The sequence below is a fragment of the Schistocerca americana genome, chromosome 2, assembly GCF_021461395.2.
Source record: "Schistocerca americana isolate TAMUIC-IGC-003095 chromosome 2, iqSchAmer2.1, whole genome shotgun sequence".
NCBI lineage: Eukaryota > Metazoa > Arthropoda > Insecta > Orthoptera > Acrididae > Schistocerca > Schistocerca americana.
The window spans coordinates 1,054,475,693-1,054,502,115 of NC_060120.1; the positions used below are offsets into that span (position 1 = coordinate 1,054,475,693).

At 45.9% G+C, this 26,423-nt stretch overlaps 1 protein-coding gene across 1 annotated transcript in view; it reads right to left on the reverse strand.

The window, feature by feature from the left end:
* The window catches only part of LOC124594672, a 289,502-nt gene that overhangs the window by 84,702 nt on the left and 178,377 nt on the right, over nt 1–26,423 (reverse strand). Inside the window, exons 8-9 of the mRNA XM_047133040.1 lie at nt 17,975–18,336; nt 6,385–6,534 (exon numbers count right to left, since the gene is read on the reverse strand). Of these exons, the coding sequence (XP_046988996.1) occupies nt 6,385–6,534; nt 17,975–18,336 (512 nt within the window). The remainder of the gene's footprint in view (nt 1–6,384; nt 6,535–17,974; nt 18,337–26,423) is intronic.

Below are 26,423 nucleotides of genomic sequence, written 5' to 3' on the forward strand. Positions count from 1 at the left end.
GTTTCATAGTTCTCAAATAATGTGGTTGAAGACTGTGAAATTATTAAGTAGTGGTTTCCCCACTTTCGTAATAGCGATTTGCGCAAATAATTCGGTCTCTTTAGTTTTACCTGGGTACAAAGGAACGCCTAAACGTGTGTGTGTCGCTGGTTCCCTCCCACTTCGCACTCATAAATATTCCGCTTGTTTATCGACGGCGGACTGCCAGTTGGGTTTCCGCTCGCAGCGCACAGAGCTCGCGCCCGCCATTACAATCGGCATACTGATTCAGCCCTGCGACACGCGCCATTAAACGCACATTTTTGCGCCAACTGGGGAAATGACTGAACAGTGCGCACGCAGAATTCATTACTGTTGTCCGTAATAACAGTCATATTGCACGGTCTGTCAATGAATATTCGTACCATTTCCAAAGGATGTTTTACAAGTCAAACGCAATTCACGCTAACAATAAACGAAGACCATTGATGGATTCAAACAGAAAGGAAATGTGTTTTCCTTTATTACGTGGACATATGTGTCATTCGACATTTTTTGGGTTTTTCTCATCTGGACCAGTTCATCTTAAAAAATATCACCGTAGCAATTAATGACGAAGTGTTTTTAAATTGTATATCCCAAGCCGTAAAACGTATACTAGTGTGAAAAGAAAAAAAGTCCTTGAAGTAATTTACAATGTCAGGTATTTGATTTCAAAGTATCTTTAACTAATCAAGTGAATGAAAACGGTGACAATTTCGGAACTGTTGCGAAAAATATTTCTTGTCACTTCCATCCCCACCGTAGGGAAGTGCCCAGGCAAGTATCCATACACAGTAACTGAAGAACACTCTCCCCGCCCCCCTCGTAGCTCGATAAATGAAAGTCGGGCTGTTTGTCACAACAATGGCTTGTACACTACTCGCCCTTTGTTTGCGACGTCGCTCGCTATCGAAGGAAGGGAAAGGAGCGAATTGTGACACTGATTTCATGTAGAAGTATTTAGAAACAGAGAGCCATCTGAGACAAACAATTATTATGAACTAACAAAACACCAGAATCGTAAAGGTGCCATGGAAGCATTTAAACGTACACATTCAGGCATATATCAAAAAAATTTAATCCAAAATGTCATACCCTAGTGGCTGCGATTTCCTCAGATATTCCCGTTTATTATCTTAACAATCCCCGATTTGTGCTCCATTTTCTGTAGGCCATGACGTTACCTGCACAGCATGAAAATCATGTCACACTTACAGTTGACAGAAGAATTACATCGTGAAACTAGTGCATTAGATATTACTAGTACGCTTCTTTGGCGGAACTAGAGTTATTCAGAGAAAAGTAAACTGGATAGACACAAAAGAAAGAAGTTCTTCAGTGTGGGTTCAAGGAAGAAAGTGATTCTATGATTCTCATCGTGGCAAGTATGCGTCTTAGGGAGACTCTTCAACTTGTGGAGGCTATGTCGGTACAATGTCTTGTTAATGTGACATTTTCTGGAAGTACTGCACAGTTTAGACCGACGAGATGAGTACTTCAATTAAGCTGAGACAAGGTAGTGTAAGATATAATGGAAAATGAGTTAGTTGTTAGGAACTGCCTATTCAGCGTTAGCAATCTCAGTATACCGGAAAAATTTATACTCTGAGAACGACTTTTTAGCCTGCTCAGGACTGATAAAATCACATTGCTTTGCGGTATAAGGAGTCAAAGAATAGAATTAAGGGCTACATCTTTCTTTACAGATGACGATTACTTAAGAGCATTCGGAGCTCAAATAAGGCTTGGGTTCCTGACACATTATGTGCTATGTGTTGCTCACAGAGAAAAGACAGAATTTTTCAGCCATTTCCACCGAGTTAGATGGTAACGTTAGATCATATGGGGAGGAAACAGAAAGACAATGATCAACAGCGGAGGGTTAGAAGGGCCAGACGAGTAATCGCTAATGATGGGAAATGTGATTGTGATGAAGGGCAAGCGGAAAGCGAACGCGGAATTATCGCAGAGAAGGGCAGGTAGGGTAATCATGAAAAAGGGGCATGGAGGGATCACAATGAAGGACAGCCCGAGTAAGTGTGAAGAAGGGAATACGAACTTATTGTGAAGAAGGGCAGGCCAAGTAATGACGAAGATGTGGATGCAGGGTGACTGTGATGAAGGGCAAGCCGAATAATGATGAGGAAGTGGACGCAGATTGACTGCGAAGAATGGCAGGCTGAGTAATTATGAACAACGAGATGCTGAGTGATCACGATGAAGGGCACGCTTTGTAATTCTGAACGAGGGGACATTGGGTGATCGCGAAAAAGCGCAGAGCAAGTAATCGTGAACAAAAGAATACAGAATGACTGCGATGGGAGGCACGTTGAATAATTGTGAGGAAGGGATACAGAGGGATGACGAAGAATGTGGTATGATCACAGTGTACACAACCCATTCCTGCTGCAGAGGACGTAAGTGGTCACCAGGGGTTACGAGTACAAGATTCACATTTCAGTTCCATTCATTGCGTCTTATACTATGCCAGTACAGCGATAACTCCTGTTAAACATAAAGTACTACATTCGTTGTTCAAATATTATTGAAATAGTGCCAAAGTTTTAATATATTCTATTGTTTCATCTGTCTGTATTACAGGCTACTTGCGTATCTAAAGAGAGCTGACGATACAATGCGTTAATTCTTTTGAAAATGACATTCCTCCTTCGTGCAGAAGCTGTTCTAGCAACATTTCTGTCGCTGGTCTCAGGACGTGACTTTCGATTTCCTCAGCAAAGGCTGACGCCACGGTCAAAGGAGCAAGTTACCTGCACTCTTCTTGGATACAATATCGAGCTCTCTCTCACTGGAAACATTCCCTCGAACTGTGGCAGACCAAAGGATCATGTAACTGTCGTGGAAACTAACACGGCTCTCTGAGAACTCAAGACTTGGACTTAATTTAACTGTGGTGGTAGGCACGAGCACCGACCAACAGATATAAGACGTGAATCTGACGCACCTGCCATAATCTAGTCTTAACTCGACCTGTGTAACTGACAGACTCTGGCAAGGTATATTTTCTGAAACAAGGAAATCGATCATGAACTACAAGGAAGGAGGGAAGGTGTTGGCTAACCAGCTTTCCACAGTACATGGCTATAACGCCATTCAATCTGCTATTGAGACATTTTTACGCAAGGAGACGTTTTGTAGTTTGCGAGGAACAAAGACGTACCTGATTTTTGTTCACTGTAGTATTACTCCCTTCTTTATGCCACGTATACGTTAGTTTGAGAAGCAATTCAAGATTTGCCATTTTGGACAGTCACAATATACAACTTTTGTAAATAAAGAAAGGATGCAAAACTATCAGCAGAGAGAGAGAGAGAGAGAGAGAGAATATTGTCACTCTATTCACTCCCAGTCTGAACATAGTGGAACGAAAAAGACACTCCCTTCACTGGAACATGTGATTTGCTATTTGTGGCTAGCTGTTCTAACAAAGGATGCTGATCTGATTCCCTGTTGACTTATGTGATGAAAAACGCCCTCGTCGTTAAATGATAGGACTTTCCTCGTATTCGAGTTACGGGTTTTCTCAAAAGACAGTTGGCATACGAATTCTAAATTGCAGGATTTCTGCTGTCCTGTGGGGTGGAAATTTGAGAAGCAACTTTCAATTGAAATTGCCCCAGACTGGGAGTGCTGTGATTCGGAGACAGCAGAGCCATCCGAATTATCGGTATCTTCGACATAGGGCCAGTTTGAGTGACTGCCTTCACTACAAGTGTGGGATTGATCATTTTTTGGTCTACACGACGAGGTTCAGTGCTGGAGATAAACGGTCTGTATCGCAGCTATACACCAACGGGCATTCCATGCAGAGCTCTGCGCTTAGAGCTGTTTGTGTGCTCAGAAGCGAGATTTTCACTAACGCTTAATCACTTCTAACAACATATCTAGCATTCTTGATCTTGTAGCTATGCTTGCGAGGTGCCAAGTATTCATCAACGTAGCTGCCGGTAATTGGGGCGCGTAATTGCAAATTAGTTAACGTGCCATTCTCAGGAGTGTGTGGATGGTCAAAAGACTTCACATTTTTGTAATTTTTGACAATTATGGGAAATATCAAAACTAAATGCGAGTATTACAATCCAATTATCGACCTCACTGTAGCTAGCATTTAATCTGTCCCAGTAAGCTTTACATGTACCCTAGTCACTGCACAGATTGCCCAGACGGGAAGGAAAGAATGTTTGCGATCTATGTCAGCAACGAACAAATAAGCTTACAGTTTGACTGTGTCCTGCTCAAAGTGACATCCTATAATTCAGCATCATCGATTTAGGGGAGTCCCCTTAAACAACATCTATATTCCATGATGGTATCTTCTGCGCTGTCTACATCGAGTATTACATCGCCTCTTTTGAGTTTTTTCTCCTTTGACAACGGAAATGAAATACTAATTCAGTAAGAAGCCAACTCGGTAGATGTTCGTGGTTAAACACTGGCTTACAAAGAGAGAAAATTAAAAGAGCGTCGCAAGTCCACTGACAGGCGAATGTTAGTTAGTTAGAAGACGTACGATATCGTCCGAAATTATTCACCTGCCTCGTTTACTAGCTTGCTCATTGACATCCGTGAAACAGTGTCAAAAATACCGATTATTATATGCTTTACAATACGCAGTAAACACCAGAGATAGACTCCACGGAATTGTGGACTGTGATGCAGTAGATCAGAACAGAGATAATCTGGAGGAATGAAAAACTACAAAGCGGAATTCTCCCTGAGGAAAGGACGTCCGGAGAGTGAGAGTAGCTGCTTTTGTAGGATACTACAATAATTACGTTGAAGAAATCACGAGAACGTGAGTCATATCGGTAAACCGACTGTAAACAAAACCGTTCCCTGGTCAGTTGTCTCACCTCTTCCAGTATAGCATCCTAACCAGGCGCCATGGACTGCAACAGAGCTATCTTCAGGTCTTGAGGGATATTCCAGATTTCCTAAAAGAAATATTGCCATTTTATATTTAAAAGTTTATACGTATCTGTTTGTTTTACTAAATTGAAAAACGAGTTTTTAGGAAAAGGGACAACAGAATTCGTGTAGGCACATCTGGGAAAATGAAAATTGTGCTCACATATTCAGAACAATTCATCTGAACACTTTGTACAGGCCGGGAAAAATAAATATGGGCTCTGAAATGTTTATAAGACTTACGTAGAATTCACCCTTGTTAATGAAAAGGAGAACTACTTATCGGAGAAAATGCTGGAAACAGCCAATAGGTTTCTGTGACATGTCTGCGGATACGCGTCTCTCTTACGCACTATCGCGAGTACTTCACGTTTTAGTAGTGATGGGGGTATACACGTTTAGCGACAAGTTGAATGCGGCACAATATGATGCTCACGGTAAAACGGCACATGTTCATTATTTAGTGTTAAGCGAAACACAATTCACGGAAAACATGTACGGAACGCATGTGCAAGAGTTTAAGAAGTATCGTGGCGAAATCTCCACTCAAAGTCTGTATGGAAAATTTAGTGCCAAAGAGGCGCAATGCCGGCTCTGTAACGATATTCGTTAACAATGGCCAGTCCCGCGACAGTCCTATTGTACGCGTTTTCCGAGCCCGCTTTATTTTACAGGCTTTAGGAACGGTAGCGGCCATTGGAGTGTACAGTAGATGTAAACATTAAGTGTGACTGTTATGATACGCTTGTATTAGAGTAACCACGTGGACATACGAAAAATTACTGTAACGTGAGAATAGTGGCGAGTGTAATTGTTTTTCAAAGTATAACGACATGTATACAAAGAAAGTACAGGAAATGCAACCTTACAGAGGAATGTAGGTAGTCGAGAATTGATTTCTAAGTTCTACTGATCTGTCGTTAACATCCATCCAGAAACTTGTGTGTTTTACTCTGAGACTAAAGTACAGGATGGGAAGAGTAGAGTCTTTGCTGGCTACAAAGTACACGTTGCCCTTTAGGTGGTACTAAACTGTTTGTCCGTGACAGTCTCGACTTTTCACAGTGATAGCTATTTCCAAAGTTTGTCCACTAGTGTGTGTCTGCTGGAGACGAGGATACAGTCATCGCTGGGTGTAGCTCGTATGAGGGTCAGGACGTCGTGTTATCACAGAAGGCTGGGCACAGCCACTGCAGCCTTCGCCTCTGTCAAAGTTTTCGTAGGCGGGGCGGCGCTGCCAGCCTGCGGCCGCGGAGCGGTCACTGTGGGGTCGGAGGACTGACAGCCGCCGGGGGACCGGAAAGCGGTCGGAGCGAGCGGGGGCGGCTATGCTCCGGCGCCGGCGAGGCGGGCGGCGAGCAGCGCGGCGTGGGCGGCGACGGCGGCGGCTGCGGCGGCGGCCGCGGGGGCGGAGAGGCGTCGCGGCGCCGCCGCCAGGCCGGAGGCGCGCGTCACGGCGAGCAGCACGCTGCCCTCGGCCAGCCCGCGCGGCGACCGCACCACCAGCGAGTACTCGCCCGCGTCCGACGGCGACGCCGCCGCCAGCGTCAGCGCAGCCTCGCGGCACAGCGGCGAACTGCCGGCCTGCAACGCGCACGCACTAAGCTGTGGCCACGTTCACCAGCGTTACACACGGCATCGCAGAAAAATTTCTGCAGGTACATCGTCAGCTGCTGACAACCATTTCCTAGACGTCATCTCTGTTTCCTTACTGTTTACAAAGTGTGACGGTGTACGTCATATAACGCAAAAGAAAAAGCATCTTGTGACCACTGGAGAAAGTGCCACGGGTTACTCCAACGCCGTAACACATACACGCTCTGTTAATCCATATACAGTGGTGCCCAAAATTAAAGAAACAAACCGCTATTTCTCTGCGTCTAATTCGCGATATAATCATACAAACTGTCTACCAGATGTCCGTAAGATCTTGTTCCACGCGGAAGAGGGCATTCCGGTCAAGGGATAACCGTGCCAACGATGACATCGGTGCACCTATGGAACGAGCAAGTGTTGTCCGAGTAGTTTCGCATCTACAGCCGCTATGTACGCAGTCGCAGGCGCTGTACTATGGCGCAGAGAAGACGCTTACCAAACGCTATGCGGTGGAGGGCCATAGGAAGAACGGAAGCAGAAGAGCCGGAAATTGATGTAGCCCGACGGCTTAGTATGAAACGTTCTATTGTTTCTCGAATGTTGCGATAGTTTATTGACACCAAAACTGTATCCCGAAGACCAGGGCAGGGCCGACCACGTGTGACTTCAGAAGAGAGGACCGTCATTTGGCCGTAATGGCACGACAGTACCGCCTTATTAGTGCAAGGCAACTGGCTTGTGAGCCCGCATCATCCACTGGGCGTGCTGTATCGAGGCAAACCATGAGCAAGAGGCTTACTGTCGCACCTGGTGTGTCTATCTTTGACCCGTCTTCACAGAAAGGAACGTCCACAGTGGAATCATCAACATGCTACCTGAGCGTCGAACGGTGGCTCAGTAATGTTTTCACACCTGAGTCCCGATTAAGTATGGAGAGTGATTATCGATGGATTCGCATCTGGAGCGAATGTGGAACACAATTTCGGGACTCAAACATTGTAAAAAGATACAGATATCGAGGATAATCCCTAACTGTGTGGACAGGGATTATTTTTACAGCTCGGACCCCTATTCATGTAACTGTACAGGAGAATCGGCGACGTGTACTTGCAGTCAGGTATCGTGACTGGATCTTGGGACTTCTTATGCGGTTGTTGCGAGGTGCTGTGCGCCCAGACGTCATACTGATGGACGATAGTGCCCGACCTTATAGACCACGGGTGGTTAATGTTTTCTCGGAAACGGAAGATGGAATGACGTCGCCTGCCCGATCTCCCGGTTTGAATCCCATAGGGCACGTCTGGGATGCATTAGAGAGGTGGGTTGCATCACGTCGGAATCCACCAACCAGTCTCCAAGACTGCGAGCAGCTCTGCACGTAGAAAGGTGGTTACTGCCTCAACATGAGACTGATGGCATCAATCACAGCATGCCCCGTCGTTATCAACGTGTACTGCTGCCAGAGGGGGCCATACCCCACACTGAGCACACTGACCAGTTGTCGGAATGTGTGAGCAAATCTGTTAAGTTGCAAAAGCGAAGAACATTTTCGCCTACCATTATGCATGTTGCAGTTGTTTACTTTTTAAATTCTTTGCATTGTTTCTACTCTACTATCACCTGTTTATATTGCTTTGAGGCAAAATAAACGCAGCCTTACAAAATTTCCGTTTCTTGTTTTACTTTTGGACATCAGCGTATTAACACCTCGTGATGAATGTTCGAAACGTTTTGTGGAAATAAATGTAAAATGGCGGATAACAGTAAACTAGTTCCAGTCTCTTGTTACTGGTTTAGGCCTAGATGTTGACCATATTGTCGCAGTGATAAAAATTAGTTATAGAATTTTGTTTTGTGATATATTAGATACACACTATACGAACAAAGGTATACAGACGGGTACTAAAGGACATTAACGCTGGGTGTGACCGCCGTTCACGTTTATCGTGGCTTCTACACTGTTACAGACGCTTTCAGGAAACTGTCTGTGGAGGAACAGCAGGCTATTATTTCTCACGAGCCGAGAATAGTGACGGTAGTGATGTTCGATGCTGTCGTCTGGAGCGAAGTCGACCTTCTGTGTCAACCCAACGACATCCCACTGGGTCCAAGTCGGGTGAAGCCATTTCAGAAATGTTATTGTCCACATACCATTTCCTGACAGATGATGATTAAGGACAGGATGTAGTGTCATGCATATGCAACCAATCCTAACTGTCTCTCAACTGTAAACAGTACACTATGCTGTAAAATCGTTTCGTACCCTACCATTTTAGGGTTTTCGTAAGTGCCATCAGAAGAGCATATCCTAACCACAACTAGTACCCCCATACCCCCTCAGTTCGGCACTGCTGGCACTACACATGACCCGAGGTAACATTCTGCGGGAATTCGACAAGCCCAAACCCTGCGACAGATGATTCATTGTCCACCCCCGCCAGCTGAGTGGTCAGCGCGACAGAATGTGCATCCTGAGGGCTCGGGTTCGATTCCCGTCTGCGTCGGAGATTTTCTCCGCTAACGGACTGGGTGTTGTGTTGTCCTAATCATCATTATTTCATCCCCATCGACGCGCAAGTCACCGAAGCGGCGTCAAATCGAAAGACTTACACCCGGCGAATGGTCTACCTGACGGGAGGCCCTAGTCACACGACATTTACATACGATTCATTACTCCAATTCACTCGGTTCCACTCACCCGGTGCTCGGTGGAGTCTCCCTTAACACTTCGTCGAGCGTCGTTTAGCACTGACGATATCGATATGTGGCTTAGGAGAAGCTGCTCAACCACTGAACCTGAACATTTTTAAATCCCTACCCGCAGTATTTGCGCTAGGTGCAGTGTTGGTAGCACTTCGGAAAGCAGGAATCGTTTCTTACGCTGATTTCCTGCGATTTCTTAGAACCACTCACGGCTAGATCCATGGTCCCTGTCCGACAGTACATGAGGTCTACCTAGTTTTAAATGGTTCTGAGCACTATGGGACTCAACTGCTGAGGTCATTAGTCCCGTAGAACTTAGAACTAGTTAAACCCAACTAACCTAAGGACATCACAAACATCCATGCCCGAGGCAGGATTCGAACCTGCGACCGTAGCGGTCTTGCGGTTCCAGACTGCAGCGCCTTTAACCGCACGGCCACTTCGGCCGGCTACCTAGTTTTAGTTTGGTTGTGGTTGTTCCTCCGCGTTTCCAGTTTAAAACTCCGTCACTAACATACGATTCGGGCAGCTTTAGAGGGAATGGAACTGTCGCTAATGTATTTGTTACTGAGATGACGGCCGATGACTAGTCCACTTGCGAAGTCACTGAGTCTCCAGAACGAACCACTCTGGTGTTGCTGCTCCTGTGCTGCCAGCACAGTAACCCCCAAGTTGGTTTTATCCTGCCTGGTCAGCCTCTCGTGAAGTCTCGGGATCGATTCTGTATTACGTACTGATGTCCGGGTACTTTTCAGCAGAATGTGTAGTTGCCTTACCATTCTTTTGCAATCCCTACACATCAGTGCTTTTGTTTCCAAAATACGACAAATACACTTCTTGTAAGACTTGCATAAGCGTATTAAGAATAAATAAGGCAAGTCTCCAGTTCGGCGCTAGCGGCCGTGCGAAGCGGAGGTCCGATACTTCCGCCTGTGCGGCGTCTGCGAGTGTTTGTTTACTTGTGGACTTAGTCTTCGCGCGGGCTAGTAACAACGATCATGGCGAACAAGTACAGGAAAACTACATTACGATTCAATTTCTGCAAAGACTACGAACGACCAAAGGCTTTAGCAGTGGAACGATTCATTCGAGAGGAAGTCAAGATACCGCCAAACGATATTGTCGAAATTCACCTGTTCATCATCAGTCCCACGGTGTATGTTAAGATGGTAAATGACGCGGCGTGTGAGAGAATTCTACAGGCGACACAAGCAGGTCTCCGATTTTGCCACAGTGACGGGAACGTCGGCACGGTAACTGTAGAATGTCCTGGTCTGGGTGTACGGACAATATGTGTTTTTGAGCTGCCATTTGAGTTCCCGGCTGACGATGGTATCGAGGCTTTTAAACCATACGGCATGGTACATGGTCACACCGCAGAACGCTGGACACAATTCGCCACGTACCCCGTTCTTAACGGAGTGCGACAGATTACTATTGATCTTCAGAAGCATGTACCGTCCTAACTGACAATTGGTGGTTGTCGGGCGGTGGTGATTTTCGATGGTCAACCACGTACATGTTCTGACTGTGGCTAGGAGGGACACCTCTGGTCGAACTGTATGCAACGGCGGATTACGCCACTGCCTTCAGATGTGCGAGAGCCGTCGCCGGCGATGACAGTACTACCGATCACCTATGCCAAAGCACTCACTACGCCCGCTGATGACCGAAGGGACACAGTCCCCGTGGAAGATCAAGATTGGACTCTCCGAAACCTTGTAGCAGAGGTCAGGATGACAGAGGATGCTGCTCCATCGAACATACAATCTACGGCGACAACATCAGATAAGACCGAACTCCCACCAAGCACACCGATAGTAAACGAAGCAGTTCCAGCCACTACGGATGCTGTTCCGTCTGGAACGCACTCTGTGACGACAAAATCAGCTTCGACCGAACTCCCACCAAGTACAACGATGGGACTCGAAACACTTCCAGTTCCTATGGCTGCTTTCCTGTCGGGCAGCCGTGATTTCCTACAATCTGAGGACACGTAAGGAAGACCACGCAAACAACGTTCCCCGAAAAGGAGGAAACGGCGGCATCGCATGACATCTCTTCGGGATGACTCCCCTTGCTCCGACGACGATGTGCATGTGGACCAAGACGACACAACAGCCTCTACGAAACAGGATGGGGCAATGGAAACTGTTCGATCAGTCCGCAGGGGTCTGTCACATTGACGGTACCGGGACGTGGTGATGCTGAAGAGGAATCAAGCCAGTTGGCTCTCCAGACGCAGATACTGTGGCTATGGACACGAATATATCACTGCCTGCAAAGATGTGGTATGACGATATTGAGGAGGCGCAGGACGTCATACAGAGGCAGCCGGCACTCACGAAGACGGCCTAATAATTGCTGAAGGTGAAGGGAGAGGGGCGAGAGAACGTCTTCTAACTCAGCCCCCAGCGCCGATTCAGGGAGATGTTGTTGCGCCTCGACAGATTGGGATTCAACGCCATGCGAACCGTATTGCGACATTAAATATAAATGACGTGCGTTCACCGGCCAAAATACACCTACTGAAGGAAACGATTTCGGCATCTGATGTGGATATTGCTTTGCTGCAGGAATTCCACATAGCTGCACTCCCATGCATCGCAGGCTACGAATCCTATTCGTCACACGGAAATCACAATGGGAGTGGGGTGGCAGTTTGCGTGTGAGATGGCTTCCCAGTGGAAAATGTGTGTTATCTTCCGTCGGCCAGGGGAATGGCTTTCACGACGTTTGGGACACGCATCATCAATCTTTATGCACCGTCGGGAAATAATAGGCGGCGGGAAAGATCACGATTTTATGCAGAAGACATTGCCCCACTATTCCATGGACGTTATGAATGTAATAATTGGTGGATATTTCATCTGTGTTCTCAGCCAGAAAAACCAATGGCCGCAAGCAAACATCAGGAGTTGCGAATCGTTGTCAACGACCTTGTACTTAGTGACACGTGGGAATTACGACATGGAGATGCACCGGGATACACTTGTGTGACAAGTCAGATTAGATAGCATTTATATCTCACGGGCTCATGCAAATGATGTCCAGGACGCGGAACGCTGACCATTGGCATTTTCAGATCACATGGCTTACATCTGTACGGTGCTTCTTCCCCGTAGAGATGTGTGGAACACTGAGGCCGCGTGGAAACTAAAGATTCAACATGTACATGATCCTTAATGCCGTCAACGGATCCTTGAGACATGGACGATGTGCGAGGGAAAGGTTGGAAGGTAAGCGACGATGCTTGATTGATGGCTGACTTGTGCTAAACCAGCGGTTCGCCGTATGTTCATCTCATATAGCAGGGAGATGGCAGAATGGCGCCGCCGTACGACAGGCTTTTATTTTGCAGCACTGAGCGACCTGGATGATGGTCCGCCGCGACAGGACACCTGGATCGAATGCAAAAGAATCAAAGCTAAAGTAGTGGCTTTAGCTCGGAAACATCTTCAGGGAACCATGGTGCGCGCCAGATGTCATGATACGATAAGGCACAAGATTCCTTCCATGCACCACGTCGTGAATGAACGAAAGCACCGACGACGCCTTTTGGTACGGGAATTAATAACCCGCGAGGACCGTAGAGTGACGCGTCAAGCGGACATTGTCTCTGCATTCGTCGACCATTACCAACACATCTATCGGGAAGAAACAGCCCCTGTCGATGACCTCGACCGTATACTCACGTACGTCTTCCGTACACTGACGGTGGAAGCCGCGGGAACCTTACTGGAAGCCATTAGCTGTGAGGAAGTACATGATGCGATGGCACAAGGTGCGTTGAATCGGTCCCCAGGCATTGATGGGCTTCCTGCCGAATTTTATCGAGAATTTTGCAACGAAATGGCACCGCGATAGACGGAAATGTACAACGAGATTTTAAATTCCGATGCGCCTGTTCCACCGGCTTTTATGGAAGGCCTCCACCGGCTTTTATGGAAGGCCTCTTGGTGCCAGTACTTAAACCGACGCCAGGAAGTACGGTCACACATTATCGCCCCATCACCCTGCTTAATGCCGACTATAAGATCTTTGCACGGTTGCTAGCGTCCCGATGTCGTATGTTAATTCGTAGCGTTCTCTTTCCAGAACAGACGACACCGGATGGATCGGTGAATGTGCAAACAGCTACTGGCGAATGCCGTGATGTGATAGCGCTGGAGGAGGAGTGCCGGCTTTAAGCGACGATGGTGGCGGTTGGTTTTGACAGTGCTTTTGATAACGTGCGCCACAACTATCTGTACGCTGTACTGGAACAAATGTGATTCCAGACCGTTTCACTGGTCTCATTAGAAGGATTTATGGGAGCGCACAACCCTTGGTACAGGTTAATGGGCGTATAACAGGGCCCACTCAAATTCGACGATCCATTCGCCAGGGCTGCCCTCTTTCGATGCCGTTGTTCGCGGTAGCCTTGGAACCATTAATTGGGAGGCTAACAACTTCTCTATCTGGGATGGAACTACGGGACTACACCTTCAAATGTCGTGCCTATGCGGACGACCACCTGCTGCTCGTTTGTTCTGAGGAAGGGGTGAAGACGGTCCTTGAACTGTTGTTGGACCACAGTGTGACGGCGGGTAGTGCAGTGAACATGAACAAATCGGCGGCAATGGCGGCTGGAAGGGGCCTTACACCGGAAGAAATCAGTCCGTTTCCTTATGTGCAACGATTCCGCTACCTCGGCATAGACTTTACCTCATCTGTAAAACATACTGCGGCAGTTAACTACCGACGTATTTTACAGACAACACGTACCATGGTCCGACGGCGCCTTGGTCCTTTGCAGCGAGTCGAGTATCTGAACACTTATGTGGTTTCTCGAATGGCGCATATTTCGCAGATCCTGCCCCAACCACTCACGCTCGAGCGTCGACTTCAATCAGCACTAGGCTATTTTGTGATGATTCGATCGGCACTCAAGGTGCGATACGCAACGCTCACGCTCGCTACGGACAAGGGGGGACTCGGACTTACGAATGTTCACTGCCGAGCGACGGCGCTCCTTCTAGCCACGATGTACAAGCAATGGCGTAGCGGGCGTGATTCCCTTACATCCCGCCTACTGGATCTCCTAGTTCCTTTCTTCCCTCACACCTCCGGTGGCGGTGGGCAACATTATGCCACATTTTGCGCATGTATCAACATTTATCGTGGAACTTGGTTACATCAGAGACGAGCTTCCGCGCACGAGACCGCCATGCGCGAAGGATTTTTATGTTTGGCTGCTACGACGGATAAGTCGTAATGTCATTGAACTCAAACACTCCAGGTTGCATTGGCCGAAGATTTGGAGACATGTGCACCAAAAATTCCTTCCTACCTTCGTTCGGGAACTGTGGTTCTCTGTCGCCTGTGGCAAGTTCAACACCAACCAACGGCTCCATGCAATTGGACTAGTGAACACTCCACTATGCCCGAAATGTCGCCAAGTGGATGACGACCATCACCGCTTAACTTGTATCGCGGTGGAGGACGTCTGGCTCCTAGGAAGACCGATGGTGGCTTGCTACCTCCGTGTGACCCGGAAACATATTACACCTGCTTCCTTCTTACATCCGGAGAGTGACTACCTTCCGGCGGCTAAATCACAGTCGATCATCTGGGTCAAAGGTTGGACGATCGCGTACCTCTATGGGGATGCTGCCAAGTCGCGACTTGACTTGTAGTATTTCTTGCAGCAAGCCCACAATGAGGTTCATAGATCGGAAAACCTTTGCCAACTATCTTCAGGCAGTCTTCCTCGACCCCCCACGCAGTTGGGATGTGCCGAGTGCAGTCGGTGTGCACATCATTTGACAATGAACCTCACGCTTCTCTCACCACTAAATATGTAATGCACATCCTATACCATGAAATGATCTACATGTTCCTTTTAAAAGAGTGATCTTTATTGAAAATAAAAATAAATAAATAACATCCCTGTTCCTTTTTTTTTTTTTTTTTTTTTTTTTTTTTTTTTTTTTTTTTTTTTTACAGAGAATGCATTTCAGGTGCTCCAGATTTCATGTTTCTTCTGCGAGTATGCGAAGTTTCGAAGAATGTGAACTAACGGCGGAACGACAGTGATCCATGGAACTGCGTTTACGCAAGACATTCCTTTCAAGAAACGTAACTTATCTGAGTACTCGGCTGCCGAAAGAGAATCCGTGGTCTTTAACCATAAAAATTGATTTCTAGCGTATCGTACCGATGCAGTTGATTGGGGTAGTTCTGGGTGATGAGTAAAGAGAGTTAAAGCGCCAGTAAGTGGAGAAACTGAGCTCCATGACGCCGCATTAGGGACGTCCTGAGGCGGCCACTGCTCCCGACATGGGGAATCGGGTTGATGCCATTATTAGTGCAGATAGATGCACCGCAACTCGAAAACTGTATCCACAGCTATCAGCGAGCACTGTAACTGCATGTACAATGAATGACACTCTTGGATATTGAAAGGTGTTCTCAGGATCTGTTCCACGAATGCTCATAACAGACAACTAGATTCAAAGCAAAGTCATGGCATCCGAACTCTTGGAGCAGCTTGCGGCCAATGGTGAGGCCTTTTTGTAACAGGTTGTTTTAGCCGGAAATAAATAAGTACTCACTGGAGTTGCATCAACAGCAATCCCCGAAAAAGAAGAAACTGAAGACGGGTCCAGCTGGTGGAAGAGTTAAGTTTACAATCATTTGGGCTAGTGATAATGTCATTCTCGTGGACATGTTGCCATTATGGTAGTTCAGAGGCATGTGTGAAGACCCTCAACAAACTCAAGAACCACTTCCAGTGTGGTTCGTTTGACAAGAATCTTAAATAAATGTTACTCCAACGCGAGACTATGCGTCAACACAAAAGTCTCATAAGTCGGGAGGACATCGCCAGATTTGGTTGGAAATCATTGCTTTGTCCACACTATAGCCCATATCACAACTCGCATCTGTTTGGACCACTTAAGATTCTGTATGTGAGGCACACTTTGACGACGATGACAGTGTAGTTCTTGGAGTGGAAACATACGACGGTACAGAGCGAGGCGTTGCAGTGGTTAGGACACTGGACTCACATTCGGGAGGACGACCATTCAAACCCGCGTCCAGCCATACCGATTTAGGTTTCTCGTGATTTCACAAAATGGCTGCAGACAAATACTGATATGGTTCCTCAGAAAGGGGCACAAGCGTGTTCCAATCGCATCCTTCAATAATCTGGGGTGATGCTCCGTCTCTTAATGATCTCACTGTCGATGGAACATTAACCTCTAATCTTCGTTCCGTTATTTTACGAGCACAGCGTAGAAGCTTTACCAATATGGAATACATATCGTACACAACGCTGGAGTAAGGCCATAGAACGTGACGGAGAATATGCAGAAAAACATTACATTTCAAAGAACATGGACGGATATTGTGACCAAATTCCATTTCTTCAGCAGATATATATACTGAGAAAGAGATGGCGGAACACTATTTACTGAACGACCTTCGAAGATTCGTGTCAGACTCTTTTAGCAAGGACGCCAATAACCTCGCTTTTCAGTGATCTAAATAGGTAAGCACACTCTCGCACACTTTCTATCTCTCTCTCTCTATCTCTCTTTCTCTCGCTCTGTCTCTCTCTCTCTCTGTCTGTCTCTCTCTCTATCCCTCTCTCACACACACACACACACACACACACACACACACACCCACACCCTCTCTCTCTCTCTCTCTCTTTCTCTATCTCTCTCTCACGCGTGTGCGTGCGTACACAGACTTCATATGTTCCACAAATCACGCTCCAGTGTTGGCAAAAGGAACCTCCCATTGTGAAAGGTATTAAGATTTCAACTCGCTCCATTGCCCGATGGATTGCAGAAGGAATAACTGTCTGTTTGACTCTGTCTGCGTGGTAATTAGCCTAAGTCCATCTTCACGGCACCAATAGGAAGAAGGAATAGAATGAAAGCACAGTGAAATACCCATCTTTTGCAGATGATTTTGCAATACTTTCATGAAATATACATCTTCTAATAATTGGTAAATAGAGAAATCAGTAAAAAATATAAATTTCGTGAAAAATATAAAAACAGTTAACTAAAATACATAGAAATTCAGGTAAAATAGAATGAATTAGTGAATTAAAATGCCTTGCAAAAATATCAGATAGAGCTAGAAAGATATAAAACAGATATAAGAAATAGTAGGAGAGAAAGAGATTATGCTTTAACCAGAAATAGATACAAAAGATATTCAGACATAGAAATACAAAGAAATAATCATATATAGAAAGAAACTACGATAAAAAATTGTATATGATGGAAATAAACTATTTAAAGACTGAAATAATAAATTTAAATAAGCAAAGGACTGCATGAAGTACGGAAATGAGAAAGAATGGCAAATAATTGAGCATGGTAGGAATTAACTATTTAAAAGCTTGAAAAAATAAATTTAATAATGGAACATAAGTACGAAGTAGGGAAGTAAGAAAGAATGGAAAGAAACAACAACAAAGCGCTGTAAGTAAAAGAAAGGAACTATTTAAAGAATGGAATACTGAATTTAAAAGTCTTTGAAAGGAAAAAGTAAGTAAGTAAATGGACAGAAAAAAGGAAAACACAGCACAAAAAGATGGTGAATCTATGCTCGAAAAGCAGGAAACAACACGAACAGAAGAGGAACAGAAGTTGCGAGCTGAGTGGGGAGAAGTGAGGGAAATGTTGCAATAGAGGAGAGAGTAGAGCAGAGAGCTACTGACGGTGAGGTTGTGGGCGGTGAGGCGGCCGGTGGCGTTTCCGGGCCGCAGCAGCGCCGCGGCGGCGGCGGACGACACGAGCCAGAGGGCCCGCTGCGCCGCCGGGTTGGCGCAGAACTCGAAGCGCAGCGTGACGCTCTGGCCGCTGCGCGCCGACACGGTCGCGTTGCTGGGGTGCACCACCGGCGCGCCTGCAACACACAGCCCGCGGCCAGCTGCAGGCGCCGCGCACTGCCACACTGCTGCACTGCCTGCACGCCCGTGGAAGTGGCAGGCAGCGAACTTCAAAACTGCACAGACGGTGCTACGTGCTTCCGAATACAAGTCAAATGTGCAAAGTAGGCAGCTGTAAACGGATGCAGTAGCTGTGTACAAGAAAACAGTGTGTAGTGAGTTTCTGAGTCAGATATCGCATTTGGAAGTCAGTTTCTTGTGAGAAAACAGTACTGCAACTCGTGAAACACGTCCAAATTCGTGGCCTGTGAAGACTGCAGTCTTCCTTTACGACATAATCCTGCTTGTTACGTTCGACGAGGTCCCACGACTACCACGCGAATATGGAACCGCTTTAATCAAGCGACAACCACCCGAGAGGGCAGATATGCTGTTCACACGTCTGTACCGTAGTGTACGGCTGTGTCATGTACGCACATCAAAAACAGTGGTGCATCACTCCTAAATTTCGAAATTCGTGGCAGACAAAGCAGAAACTGGCTCTGAAGCATTCGTGTCTATTCATATACAAGGTGCCCAGACCATCAACACGAAAATATAAAATGAAAATGAAAAAAAAAGAATCTATAACGACAGACTCGTCTCTTCCCACAGGGGGGGGTGTGTCACAGCCCACTTGAGCGACGTCATTTGGTGGAATGTCGCCTTGCTCAGATGCGGGTATTAATCCGTCGTTGCATGCCAGCGATAAGACCATAGAGACAGCCCAGCGACAAACTGCCTCACCCTTCACCAGCTATTCAGTCACAAATCACCCAGAGAGCGTGGTCATTGTCAACGTCCAAGAACAGTTTGCTTGAATCGATGCCACACGTATTCGATTGAGTGTATGTCTGGGGAACAAAGAGGTTACTCCATTATGGTGAGCCTAGCCTGGTGTAGGAACGTGTTCACGGGAACAACACGGTGAGCACGTGATCAAGACAAACTGTCACCAAAATTTTGGCGATACACTACCACTAATGGCTGTAGAATCTTGTCCCCATACTATAGAGATGTAAGGGTGCCCTCAATAACCACGAGAGTTGTACGATGGTCCAATGTTATTTCATCCCAGATCATCATCCAGCACCACGTTGTTCCACATGTGGGACTCAATGTTGGAGACCTTCGATATTACCTGCCTGCGATTATCAGGGTACAAACAGATCCAAATTTCCCCACCCAGTGCGAGCACCTGAGACGTCTACTCTGCATGTGTTCTGGTCCACCTTTAACGGTGTCCCTGCTGTTGTGGTGTACGACAAAGTATTCTCCTTGGCCGTCGACAAGATTCACAGCATTCAATCGTGCCATATCAGTTTGAAGCGGTACATCACGTTCTGTTACCTCCTGGAACGTCGTATTCAGTTGCAGGTCATTCAGCCCACGGTTATTGTGACTGAAAAGCCTTAGCTATAGCTTATCCTGTGCATCTGTTGAACATGGACGGCCTGTTCCGCGTAGGTCGACAACACTACCTGTCCACTGGCATTGATTCTCTCTCTGCACCACATCACTCTGACTCTGCTGCACACGTCGAAAACTTCTCCGGCTCACAAGCCTTCTGCACGCAAAGTGATGATGCAGATATGATCATTGGTCGCGACTGTCCTCTTATGCCATGATGAGTGGCCATTCTACTTTTCCACAGACTAATCAGTCCCTACATTCAACTCATTTGCTGCAACCCACTCAAGTGCGGCGTTCTGTTCATAGGCAGGGTCGTGATAACTGTGTGTACATTTGCAGACAGACAACATTGGCAACATCCCAATAGGCACAGGATCAGTCACAATAGCAACAGCACCTTTGCGACTTGTCGTATTATGCGAAACGTTTGTTGAAGTTCTTGCCTTGGTCATAAATGGGGTTGTTTGGAGTCAAACAATTGCATAGACAGTACAACCTCTGCAGTACTATGATCAGGAAGCATGATAACTATTGTTGCTGCTACACTTGCTGCAGCTGCAGATATATTTGAACCAGCAGAAGCGTTCCGAACAATACTGGATACATAAGTAGCATCATGCCACCTTTTATGAGTCCTGGATCTGCGTGCAGCATAAGAATGGACCTGCCATTGTGTTGCCGTCTTGATGAAAACAGTGTTGGCAGACACCATTCGCTATTGTCACCCAACCCCCAGTTGTTGGTGCGACAGTATGGGACACCACAGGGTACGCAACATTATCATCTCTGGTTTATAAACACATCAGAAAAAGGTTTGCATCGTACCGGTTCCCAGAACTCCTGAAGATAGACGTTCACTGTGCACATTGCATCGCCAACAAAGTCCCATTGGCTGTTGAGAGACGTCACTGAACCCTCCCAGATATGTAAACAACCATGCATGAGCAGCGCCTATTAGACGGAGGGCGTCCGACAGCAGATCAGTCCGTCATTTCACCAGGAAGGAGGAACACGGCTGGTGTTGTCTGTAGTTCAACCGTGCCTAGACCGTCAATACCGCGATTCGATCGCGTGTGCATTGTTACTTTGTGCCAGGAAGGTATCTCAAAATGGAAAGTGTCCAGGCGACTCGGAGTGAACCAAAGCAATGTTGTTCGGACATGGAGGAGATACAGAGAGACAGAAGCTGTCGATGACATGCCTCGCTCAGGCCGCCCAAGGGCTTCTACTATAGTGGACGGCTCTGCCTACGGATTAGGGGGCGGAGGACCCTGACAGCAACGACATCATGTTGAATAATGCTTTTCATGCAGCCACAGAATGTCGTGTTACGACTCGAACTGTGCGCAATAGCCTGCACTATGCGCAACTTCACTCCCGACGTTCATGGCGAGGTCCATCTTTGCAACCACGATACCATGCAGCTCGGTACAGATGGACCCAACAACAAGCAGAATGGACCGCCGAGGATTGGCATCACGTTCTCTTCACCGTTGATTGTCGTGTATGCCTTCAACCAGACAATCGTGGGAGACGTGTATGGAGGTAACCCGGTCAGGCTGAACGCCTTAGACACACTGTCCAGCGAGTGCAGCGAGGTGGAGGTTCCCTGCTGTTTTGATGTGGCATTACGTGGACCCGTAACACACTGTAACGGCTGTACAATACGTGAATGTCATCCGCCGACTGATAGTGCAGCCATATTGGCAGGATATTGGCGACGCATTCGTCTTCATGGACGAAAATTCGCGCACCCGTAATGCACATCTTGTGAATGACATCCTTCAGGATAACGACAACACTCGACTAGAGCGGCCAGCATGTTACCCAGACATGAACCCAATCAAACATGGCTAGAATAGTTTGAAAAGGGCTGCTTATGGACGACGTGACCGACCAACCACTCTGAGGTATGTACGCCGAATCGCAGTTGAGGAGTGGGACAATCTGGACCAACAGTGCCTTGATGAACTATGCCACGACAAATACAGGTATGCATCAGTGCAAGACGATGTGCTACTGGGTATTAGGGGCACCGGTGTGTACAGGAATCTGGACCACCACCTGTGAAGGTCTAGCTGTATGGTGGCACAACATGCAATGCATTGTTTTCATGAGCAATAATAAGGGCGGAAATAATGTTTTTGTTGATCTCTATTCCCATTTTCGGTACAATCTCCGGAACTCTCGGTACGGAGGTAATGAAAAACTTTTTTGATGTGTATATAATTTCAACAACAGACGCTACATTTTTTATGTCTTACGGTCGATCACCAGCCCCCCCTCCCTTCCACCCCATGAACCATGGACCTTGCCGTTGGTGGGGAGGCTTGCATGCCTCAGCGATACAAATAGGCATACCGTAGGTGAAACCACAACGGTGGGGTATCTGTTGAGAGGCCATCAGACGTGTGGTTCCTGAAGAGGGGCAGCAGCCTTTTCAATACTTACAGGGGTAACAGTCTGGATGATTGACTGATGTGCCCTTGCAACACTAGCCAAAACGGCCTTGCTCAGCTGGTACTGCGAACGGTTGAAAGCAAGGGGAAGCTACAGCCGTAATTTTTCCCGAGCGCATGCATCTTTAGTGTATGGTTAAATGATAATGGCGTCCTCTCGGGTAAAATATTCCGGAAGTAAAATAGTCCCCCTTTCGGATCTCCAGGCGGGGGCTACTCAAGACGACGTCGTTATCAGGAGAAGGAAAACTGGCGTTCTACGGATCGGAACGTGGAATGTTAGATCCCTTAATCGGGCAGGTAGGTTAGAAAATTTAAAAAGGGAAATGGATAGGTTAAAGTTAGATACAGTGGGAATTAGTGGGGCTCGGTGGCAGGAGGAATATGACTTTTGGTCACGTGAATACAGGGTCATAAATATAAGATCAAATAGGGGTAATGCAGGAGTAGGTTTGTTAATGAATAAAAAATAGGAGTGCGGGTAAGCTACTACAAACAGCATAATGAACGCATTATTGTGGCCAAGATAGATACAAAGCCCACGCCTACTACAGTAGTACAAGTTTATATGCCAACTAGCTATGCAAATGACGGAGAAATTGATGAAATTTGTGATGAGATAAAAGAAATTATTCAGATAGTGAAGGGAGACGAAAATTTAATAGTCATGTGTGACTGGAATTCGATAGTAGGAAGAGGGCGAGAAGTAATCGTAGTAGGTGAATATGGACTGGAAGTAAGAGATGAAAGAGGAAGCCCCCTGGTAGAATTTTGCACAGAGCATAACTTAATCATAGCTGACACCTCGTTCAAGAATCACGAAAGAAGGTTGTATACATGAAAGACGCCTGGAGTTACTAGAAGATATCAGATAGATTATATAATGGTAAGACAGAGATTTAGGAACCAGGTTTTAAATTGTAAGACATTTCCAGGGGCAGATATGGACTCTGACCACAATCTATTGGTTATGAACTGTAGAATAAAACTGAAGAAATTGCAAAAAGGTGGGAATTTAAGGAGATGGGATCTGGATAAACTGACTAAACCAGAGGTTATACATAGTTTCAGGGAGAGCATAAGGGAACAATTGACAGAAATGAGAGATAGAAATACAGTAGAAGAAGAATAGGTAGCTTTGAGGGATGAAGAAGTGAAGGCAGCAGAGGATCAAATAGGTAAAAAGACGAGGGCTAGTAGAAATCCTTGGGTAACAGAAGAACTATTGAATTTAATTGATGAAAGGAGAAAATATAAAAGTGCAGTAAATGAAGCAGACAAAAAGGAATACAAACGTCTCAAAAATGAGATAGACAGTAAGGGCAAAATGGCTAAGCAGGGATGGCTAGAGGACAAATGTGAGGATGTAGAGGATTATCTCACTAGGGGTAAGATAGACACGAAAATTAAAGAGATCTTTGGAGAAAAGAGAACCTCTTATATGAACATGAAGAGACCAGATGGAAACCCAGTTCTAAGCAAAGAAGGGAAAGCAGAAAGGTGGAGGGAGTGTATAGACGGTCTATATAAGGGCAATGTAAGCGGAGTTAATATAGAAGTGGGAGAGGATGTAGATGAAGATGAAATGGGAGATATGAAAATGCGTGAATAGTTTGACAGGGCATTGAAAGACCTGAGTCGAAACAAGACCCCGGGAGTAGACAACATTACATTAGAACTACTGACAGCCTTGGGAGAGCCAGTCCTAACAAAACTCTACCATCTGGTGAGCAAGATGTATGAGACAGCGGAAATACCCTCAGACGTCTAGAGAAATATAAGAATTGCAATCCCAGAGAAAGCAGGTGTTGACAGATGTGAAAATTACCGAACTATCAGTTTAATAAGTCACGACTGCAAAATACTAACGCAAATTCTCTACAGACGAATGGAAAAACCGGTAGAAGGCGACCTCGGCAAAGATAAGTTTGGATTCCGTAGGAATGTTGGAACATGTGAGGCAATACTGACCCTACGACTTATCTTAGAAGATAGATTACGGAAAGGCAAACCTACGTTTCTAGCATTTGTGGACTTAGAAAAGCTTTTGACAATGTTGACTGGAAAACTCTCTTTCAAACTCTGAAGGTGGCAGGGGTAAAAAACAGGGAGCGAAAGGCTATTTACAATTTGTACAGAAACCAGATGGCAGTTATAAGAGACGAGAAACATAAAAGGGAAGCAGTGGTTGGGAAGGGAGTGATACGGCGCTGTAGCCTCTCTAGGATGTTATTCAATCTGTATATTGAGCAAGCAGTAAAGGAAACAAAAGAAAAATTCGGAGTAGGTTGGTTGGATGGTTGTTTCGGGGAAGGAGACCAGACAGCGAGGTCATCGGTCTCATCGGATTAGGGAAGGACGGGGAAGGAAGTCGGCCGTGCCCTTTGAAAGGAACCATTCCGGCGTTTGCCTGGAGCGTTTTAGGGAAATCACGGAAAACCTAAATCAGGATGGCCGGACGCGGGATTGAACCGTCGTCCTCCCGAATGCGAGTCCAGTGTCTAACCACTGCGCCACCTCGCTCGGTCGGAGTAGGTATTAAAATCGATGGAGAAGAAATAAAAACTTTGAGGTTCGCCGATGACATTGTAATTCTGTCGGACACAGCAAAGGACTTGGAGTAGCACTTGAACGGAATGGACGGTGTCTTGAAAGGAGGATATAAGATGAACTTCAACAAAAGCAAAACGAGGATATGGAATGTAGTCGTATTAATTCGGGTGATGCTGAGGGAATTAGATTAGGTAATGAGACGCTTAAAGTAGTAAAGGAGTTTTGCTATTTGGGGAGCAAAGTAACTGGTCGAAGTAGAGAGGATATAAAATGTAGACTGGAAATGGCAAAGAAGCCGTTTCTGAAGAAGAGAAATTTGTTAACATCAAGTATAGATTTAAGTGTCAGCAAGTTGTTTCTGAAAGTATTTGTATGGAGTGTAGCCATGTATGAAAGTGAACTGTGGACGATAAATAGTTTGGACAACAAGAAAATAGAAGCTCTCGAAATGTGATGCTACAGAAGGATGCTGAAGATTAGATGGGTAGATCACATAACTAATGAGGAGGTATTGAATAGAATTAGGGAGGAGTTTGTGGCACAACTTGATTTGAAGAAGGGATCAGTTGGTAGGACATATTCTGAGGCATCATGGGATCACCAATTTGGTATTTGGAGGGCAGCGTGGAGGGTAAAAGTCGTAGAGGGAAATCAAGAGATGAATACACTAAGCAGATTCAGAAGGTTGTAGGTTGCAGTAGGTACTGGGAGATGAAGAAGCTTGCACAGGATGGAGTAGCATGGAGAGCTGCATCAAACCAGTCTCAGGGCTGAAGACCACAACAACAACAACAACAACAACAAGGTCGGTCACTGTTCCTTACTTCTGTATGCCTCTGTGCCGTTATCTTTGTACAAGATTCCTGTTCAACCGTGACCTACTGGTGTTGGGTAAAAGTATGGAAACATCAAAGACACGTTTTCATCCCTAATACAACCGATCAAATATTCAAAGTAAGACAAATACTAGATGAGAACTGGGAGAACAATCGCGATTCCTTTCTGCGTGTTTATAGACTTTAACTAAGCATATGACAGCACAGTGAGACAGGAGATGTGGACGACAATGGCAGGATGTGTGATACCGGACAAGCTGATAAAGCTAACTAGAATGTGTGTGATGGAATCAAAGTGTAGAGTGAAAGAACAGAGACATTAGAGGTAAACACAGGAGTGAGACATGGAGATAACATATGATCAACCTTCTTAAATTTGGTGCACAATAGCATCCTGAGTAAACACAGGAATCTGCAGGAATCACCATAGGGAAAAAGATGAATGTTCAGGCTTTAGCAGATGAGATTGTGATGATAGGAAAGAGCATGGAAGACCTGGAGATAATGGGAACTGTACACATGGAAGAAGCTAGGAAAGTTGGTCTAAGTATAAATGAAAATAAAAGGAAGTTCATGGTAATAAGAAGAAGAGGTCTATTACGACCAAACCATCTAATAATGAGGAACCTAACAATACAGAAGGCAGACACCTTAACTTACCTCAGCGTCAACATTAACAAACAGAACCTTATAGAGCAACGGATCGTAACGAGAATTCAAGACGTGGAAAGATGTCCAGGAGCTATACATAACATCATACTATCTAAATTACTTTCCAGACAGGCAAAAATAAGAATATATTAGACCATCATTAAAACAAACTTGCTAAGCAAGCGAGACATAGACTCTGACAAAAAAAAAGAGGGGAAAAATTCATCACTATCGAAAATAAAGTACTGAGAAAAATATATGGACCTTCGAAAGAAAATGACCAGGGGAGAATAAGGAAAAACATAGAGCTCATACAATTATATATAT